The sequence below is a fragment of the Bactrocera tryoni genome, chromosome 3, assembly GCF_016617805.1.
Source record: "Bactrocera tryoni isolate S06 chromosome 3, CSIRO_BtryS06_freeze2, whole genome shotgun sequence".
Lineage (NCBI taxonomy): Eukaryota > Metazoa > Arthropoda > Insecta > Diptera > Tephritidae > Bactrocera > Bactrocera tryoni.
The window spans coordinates 52,563,002-52,570,249 of NC_052501.1; the positions used below are offsets into that span (position 1 = coordinate 52,563,002).

Sequence of the window (7,248 nt, forward strand, 5' to 3'; positions counted from 1 at the left end):
ATAGGAAACCACGTAGTTTAAAAGAGCTTGATAGATGGAAGGCTACAGAATTGCGACAGTTTGCATTGTATACCGGACCTTATTTGTTAAAAAATATATTATCACTAGAAAGATATGAGCACTTTTTAAAATTTTCTTTAGCTTTAAGAATTTTACTTCATAAAGACGAATCAAAACAAAACAATCTATGTGCAGAAAATTTACTAAAATCTTTTGTAAGTGACATTCCGTCTATGTATGATATCTCATTTATTACTTGCAACTTTCATTCATTGTTGCATTTACATGATGATGCCAAAAGGTATGGGTCCTTAGATGGAATTAGCGCTTTCAAATTTGAGAATCACCTCCAAAAAGTGAAGCGGAAGGTAAGGAAAGGGGAACAAGTTGCTTCTCAAATTTACAAAAGGCACGTAGAAAGTAGTTTTCACTTAAAAAGACTCGATGAAAATCAAAGTGTCGTATTTGATAAAGTAGTTAACGGGCAAATATGAAATGTTCAGGTAAATGGGTACTTCTTTTCTTTGGAGCAACCAAATAATTTCTGCCTGGTTGTGAATACAGTTATCCAAACTATAAAAATCATTAATTCCAATAATGTTACACTTTTCACCGGTCTTGTCTTGAAAAATTTAACACCTTACTTTTGCACACCTATAAGTTCATGTAAATTTAACTTGTATTATGTAGCTGGCATTCAGTACGATAGGGGAATAGAATTTACAAAAGAAAAAATAACTTCCAAGATTATATGTTTGAATGAATCTTCTGGAAGTGGATTTTATTTCACACCACTAATTAACTGATTGACATCATGAGCTCTATTAATAATTATGGATATGAACCTAACAGCAGCCAAATAATATGTAAGTCTAAATAAAACACTTTAAATTTTCTTCATTTTTATTTAACTTTATGTTTTTCAGATCAAAATCTAGACAGCACAGACCAACAGTCTCTTAAAAATTTAATAGCGGAGTTGACGATGGAAGTGCGGGCTTTAAAGACAGAAGTGAAGGAGCTAAAGGAAGAAAACAGAATAAATTTGTTGAAGCTGACAGAGGAAGTTATTGCGGTCAAATTGGAAAATAGGGGAAAACCCTCTGAAAGTCAAAGCCCAGAATTCGACCAACTACCATTTTACCATAAGAAGGATCTTGACGATTTCGAAGCACAGCTTTTACAAAAGCCAGAGTTGTTGGAGAAATTTGTATGTATAATGCTTATGTTGCTTTTACCAGTTACAAATGTATAACAAAGAATTATTTATAGAAACTATATATTAAGAAGACTGGGGGTGAAGCGTCAACCCCTTTTCTAAGAGCAGCAATCAGGCGTATTTTTTCAGACGAGTTGGCAATGTATTTTTCGTGGAGGGGCACGGCAAATAAGCCAAGCGCGGAAAAATGTTTAGTTACAACAATAATAAAAAGTAATATTATTTTATATTGTATTAATTCTTTTAACAATAACTACATTTATTTCCTCTTTCTTTAGATATTTGCCATGAAATGTTTCAAATGGACGAAAAAGCCGTTAGATCAACGCTACAAAAACATTTCGTTTATGCAAACGAAAGAGTAAAAAAACGCCGTCTACCTTTGTCTGAAAATAAATGATTGTATTGAGCTGTAAGGAAAAACATGTTAATGAATTAATTTAAAATATAAATAAATTTGAATTTAAAAATAAACCAAAAAATGAATATTTATTAATAAGATGACTGAAAACTGATTGGAAAGAACAATCGAAATTTATAATAAAATGACTGTAAATTGACTAAATATTGACTGAAAATTGACTAGAAATGAGTGGAAAAAACAATCGAAATTTATAATAAAATGACTGGAAATTGACCCTGAAAATGACTCAATCAAAATCATTCAATTTTGTTCGACCATTTTCTTCCGAGGGAACAGTCAATTAGAAATTGACTGTTTTCTATCAATTTTTCAATTGAAAATGAGTAATTTTCCATTAAAAATTGATAGTAAATGCTGGCTGGGATGTTTCAAAACCGACGCAAAAATTCGGTTTTATTACGATTAAAGAGCCCTCAAACACTTCTCCGAATCAGTAATTCATTGTTTTTGTTGGATTATGAATCTGCGAGGCACTAACTTTGCACAGAGCTTTCGCCTCTTTACTTCGCCTGTTTCCAGCTTATCAAATATCGTTTCAACGGTGAATTTCCCTGAGCCCAAATTCAGTAGTATTTTCCTCCAAAAAGCAATGCTTTGTTAACACACAAAATGTTTTATGCTCAATTTTTTTGTAAACTAACACAAGTTGCTTTACAAAAATTCTATATCTCATTAACTAATAGTTGCAATCCAACTAATATAAATCATATAGTAGTACTTTCTATGTATCAGCCACAGTGAAGCGTGGTCGGGTCCTCTAGTATTAATATATCTTCTTCTTCTTCTTAATTGGCGTAGACACCGCTTACGCGATTATAGCCGAGTTAACAACAGCGCGCCAGTCGTTTCTTCTTTTCGCTACGTGGCGCCAATTGGATATTCCAAGCGAAGCCAGGTCCTTCTCCACTTGGTCCTTCCAACGGAGTGGAGGTCTTCCTCTTCCTCTGCTTCCCCCGGCGGGTACTGCGTCGAATACTTTCAGAGCTGGAGTGTTATCATCCATCCGGACAACATGACCTAGCCAGCGTAGCCGCTGTCTTTTAATTCGCTGAACTATGTCAATGTCGTCGTATATCTCGTACAGCTCATCGTTCCATCGAATGCGATATTCGCCGTGGCCAATGCGCAAAGGACCATAAATCTTTCGCAGAATTTTTCTCTCGAAAACTCGTAACATCGACTCATCGGTTGCTGTCATCGCCCAAGCCTCTGCACCATATAGCAGGACGGGAATTATGAGGGACTTATAGAGTTTAGTTTTTGTTCGTCGAGAGAGGACTTTACTTTTCAATTGCCTACTCAGTCCGAAGTAGCACCTGTTGGCAAGAGCAATCCTGCGTTGGATTTCCAGGCTGACATTGTTCGTGGTGTTAATACTGGTTCCTAAGTAGACGAAATTATCTACAACTTCAAAGTTATGACTGTCAACAGTGACGTGAGAGCCAAGTCGCGAGTGCGACGACTGTTTGTTTGATGACAGGAGATATTTCGTTTTGCCCTCGTTCACTGCCAGACCCATTTTCTGTGCTTCCTTGTCCAGCCTGGAGAAAGCAGAACTAACGGCGCGGGTGTTGAGGCCGATGATATCAATATCGTCGGCATACGCCAGCAGCTGTACACTCTTATAAGAAGATGTTACCTTCTCTGTTTAGTTCTGCAGCTCGAACTATTTTCTCCAGAAGCAGGTTGAAGAAGTCACACGATAGGGAGTCGCCTTGTCTGAAACCTCGTTTGGTATCGAACGGCTCGGAGAGGTCCTTCCCGATCCTGACGGAGCTTTTCGTGTTGCTCAGCGTCAACTTACACAGCCGTATTAGTTTTGCGGGGATACCAAATTCAGACATCGCGGCATAAAGGCAGCTCCTTTTCGTGCTGTCGAAAGCAGCTTTGAAATCGACAAAGAGGTGGTGTGTGTCGATTCTCCTTTCACGGTCTTTTCCAAGATTTGGCGCATGGTGAATATCTGGTCGGTTGTTGATTTTCCAGGTCTGAAGCCACACTGATAAGGTCCAATCAGTTTGTTGACGGTGGGCTTTAATCTTTCACACAATGCGCTCGATAGAACCTTATATGCGATGTTCAGGAGGCTAATCCCACGGTAGTTGGCGCAGATTGTGGGGTCTCCTTTTTTATGGATTGGGCATAGCACACTTAAATTCCAATCGTTGGGCATGCTTTCGTCCGACCATATTTTACAAAGAAGCTGATGCATGCACCTATTAGTTCTTCGCCGCCGTGTTTGAATAGCTCGGCCGGTAGTCCGTCGGCCCCTGCCGCTTTGTTGTTTTTGAGGCGGGCAATTGCTATTCGAACTTCTTCATGGTCGGGTAATGGAACGTCTGCTCCATCGTCATCGATTGGGGAATCGGGTTCTTCTTCTCCTGGTGTTGTGCGTTCACTGCCATTCAGCAGGCTGGAGAAGTGTTCCTCCATAATTTAAGTATGCTCTGGGCATCAGTGACTAGATCACCTTTGGGGGTTCTACAAGAGTATGCTCCGGTCTTGAAACCTTCTGTAAGCCGCCGCATTTTTCGTAGAATTTTCGAGCATTACCCCTGTCGGCCAGCTTATCAAGCTCTTCGTACTCACGCATTTCGGCCTCTTTCTTCTTCTGTCTGCAATGCGTCTCGCTTCCCTCTTCAACTCTCGGTATCTATCCCATCCCGCACGTGTAGTGGTCGATCGTAACGTTGCGAGGTAGGCAGCCTGTTTTCTCTCCGCTGCGACACGGCACTCCTCGTCGTACCAGCTGTTCCTTTGCATTTTCCGAAAACCAATGGTTTCGGTTGCAGCTGTACGTAAGGAGTTTGAAATGCCGTCCCACAGTTCCCTTCTACCAAGTTGTTGACGAGTGCTCTTAGAGAGCAGGAGTGCAAGCCGAGAAGAAAATCGTTAAGCTGTCTGTTGTAATTGCAGCTTCTCGACGTCGAACCTTCCTTGTGTTTGTTGACGTGCGCTTTTTGCAGCACAGAGGCGGGTGCGAATCTTGACTGCAACAAGATAGTGATCCGAGTCGATGTTAGGACCTTGGAGCGTACGCACGTCTAGAACACTGGAAACGTGTCTTCCGTCTATCACAACATGATCGATCTGATTGGCTGATTGGTGGCTTTTCGATCCGGAGACTGCCAGGTAGCTTGATGTATCTTCTTGTGCTGGAATCTAGTACTACGGATAACCATATTTCGGGCCCCGGCGAAGTCGATCAACCTCAACCCATTCAGGGATGTTTCGTCGTGGAGGCTGAATTTACCGACCATAGTGCCAAAGATACCTTCTTTGCCCACCCTGGCGTTAAAGACGCCATGCACGATTTTGACGTCGTGGCGGGGGCAGCTCTCATAGGTGCGCTCCTAGCGCTCATAGAAGGCATCTTTGGTCACATCGTCCTTCTCTTCCGTCGGGGCGTGGGCGCAAATCAGCGATATGTTGAAGAACCTCGCTTTGATGCGGATTGTAGCTAGACGTTCATTCACCGGAATGAATGATAGTACTCGGCGACGGAGTCTCTCTCTCCCACCACGAATCCAACACCAAACTTGCGCTCCTTTATATGGCCACTGTAGTAAATGTCACAAGGACCTACTCGTCTCTGTCCTTGTCCTGTCCATCGCATTTCTTGGACGGCGGTGATGTCAGCCTTTATTTTCTCGAGGACATCAACCAGCTGGGCAGCGGCACCTTCCCAATTAAGGGTCCGGACATTCCAGGTGCATGCCCTCAAATCGTAGTCCTTATTTCGTTTGCCATGGTCGTCATCAAAAGGGGGTTTTCTCTCCGAGGCTGTCAGCTTTCTTCTCATATTTTTTACGTGGCGGGTCCCAGACCCAGCGCACAACCCTAAGCAGGGGATGTTTCGCCTTCTCACATTAGCTCGCCTTCGAACGGATGTTCTTAGGCTACCCAGAGGATACTTGGTCAAAGACCGGAAGTTGTGAGCTGCTTGAGGCATGTGTAAAAGAATCGTTTCTGGCCACTCCCAAGTGAATGGCGATCAGAGAACTTTCCTCACTTGCGTGAACTTCTACACATGACTCCATCCTATCACAATATAAAAATATTAATTCATTAACAAAGAAAATAATTCATAAGAAAATCAAAATAATTAATAAAAACTTAAAATTTATATACATACATAACAATATGAAATAAAAAAAATTCATATACATATATATGCATATATATATATATAAAATAAAAAAAATCTTCCCCTGGACTAGATATATGCTTCGTGGTGTAAAACGTAATTCTATATGTATATGCTTTGCTTAAATGCTTCTAGGAACTTTTCGAGGATGGCATTTCTTTCTCTTTCAATTTGAAGGGCCTCCCTGCCATCCTCTTTAATTGCTTCAATTTCCGCCTTAATTTTTGTATTTGAATCCCGGAATTCCTCCAAAAATTCATTTTGAATATTATTTGAAGTATGTTTTTTTCTTTTCCTTGCAGGTTCCTCGTCTACAAACGGCAATTCTTCCTGGGAATCCAGCGTAATGGAAGAGCTGTTAAGGGGTGATGCACAGTCTACAACTTCGTGAACTGTAATAAATTAGTTTATAAAAGTAAATATAAGTTTTTTAAATTTCTGTTTTGTTTTACTAACCTGTGCTCTCCTTCACCAATGTTTCCAAATTGAAGCTTTTATAGCTCCCAAGGATACTATTTATTTTAGGGTAGAATTCCCATGTCGAAGGGCTGCCGCCAGAGGGACCAATAGATTTCCCCTCATCTCTGTAAAATTTTTTGAAAACTTTTATATGAATAAATGCATATGCATATTAAATAAACTTATCTGTATTTGTTTGTCAAATTATTTGTTTTCACACGAATTTCATTCACGGAATATACATGCCCCTTTGTCGCCATATCTACAGACATATCCTTAAAAACGTGAGAATTACGTTTTACACCACGAAGCTGTGGCAATTTTTCTTCCTACGAGCATAAAAGAAGTTCCACTTCCTCTTTGTTCCACCTTGATCTCTTTTTCCTGAGAAATCAACAAATTTACATATACTTTAAATAATAATTTTATTAAAAATAGGTTTACTAACCTCTTTCTCTCGCTGTCGGCCATTTTTGTTTACTTTGTCATTTGACATTTCTCCTCTTATTCGCAAAAATTATCGATAAAATCTAATCTAGTTGTGTAATCTGAGATTAATTTTGAATCTCGGATTGACTAGAGAGGAATTTTGTATGGTAAATCTTTTTTCTTAATTACGGATTATCGAGTTAATCTCGTTAATGGAAATAATCTCGTTATATGTAAACATAACGCTCGCTTACGCGATTATAGCCGAGTTAACAACAGCGCGCCAGTCGTTTCTTCTTTTCGCTACGTGGCACCAATTGGATATTCCAAGCGAAGTCAGGTCCTTCTCCACCTGGTCCTTCCAACGGAGTGGAGGTCTTCCTCTTCCTCTGCTTCCTCTGGCTTGTACTGCGTCGAATACTTTCAGAGCTGGAGTGTTTTCAACCATCCGTACAACATGACCTTGCCAGCGTAGCCGCTGTCTTTTAATTCGCTGAACTATGTCTATGTCGTCGTATATCTCGTACAGCTCATCGTTCCATCGAATACGATATTCGCCGTGGCAAATGC

General features: G+C 40.3%; 2 protein-coding genes across 2 annotated transcripts; one reads left to right on the forward strand and one right to left on the reverse strand.

The window, feature by feature from the left end:
• The first annotated feature begins 812 nt into the window (after nucleotides 1–812).
• On the forward strand, nucleotides 813–1,619 carry LOC120770670. Its single transcript, XM_040098258.1, has 4 exons — nucleotides 813–866; nucleotides 927–1,210; nucleotides 1,273–1,432; nucleotides 1,498–1,619. The coding sequence occupies exons 1-4, from the start codon at nucleotides 815–817 to the stop codon at nucleotides 1,617–1,619; spliced, it is 618 nt and encodes a 205-aa protein (XP_039954192.1). The 5' UTR covers nucleotides 813–814.
• A 4,241-nt stretch (nucleotides 1,620–5,860) lies between these two features.
• On the reverse strand, nucleotides 5,861–6,493 carry LOC120770671. The gene is made up of 3 exons (XM_040098260.1): nucleotides 6,483–6,493; nucleotides 6,247–6,419; nucleotides 5,861–6,182 (listed from the first exon to the last, which is right to left on the reverse strand). Exons 1-3 carry the CDS (start codon nucleotides 6,491–6,493, stop codon nucleotides 5,893–5,895), a joined length of 474 nt encoding a protein of 157 aa, XP_039954194.1. The 3' UTR covers nucleotides 5,861–5,892.
• Between the last annotated feature and the right edge of the window lie 755 nt (nucleotides 6,494–7,248).

Bases quoted from the DNA above. Each gene is read 5' to 3' on its own strand.
- LOC120770670 (XM_040098258.1), top strand. From the start codon at position 815: ATGAGCTCTATTAATAATTATGGATATGAACCTAACAGCAGCCAAATA. The intron at 1,211-1,272 runs GTATGTATAATG...AATTATTTATAG, and splicing joins CAGAGTTGTTGGAGAAATTT to AAACTATATATTAAGAAGAC. The intron at 1,433-1,497 runs GTAATATTATTT...CTCTTTCTTTAG, and splicing joins AGTTACAACAATAATAAAAA to ATATTTGCCATGAAATGTTT.
- LOC120770671 (XM_040098260.1), bottom strand. The intron at 6,183-6,246 runs GTTAGTAAAACA...AATTTATTACAG, and splicing joins ATTGGTGAAGGAGAGCACAG to TTCACGAAGTTGTAGACTGT.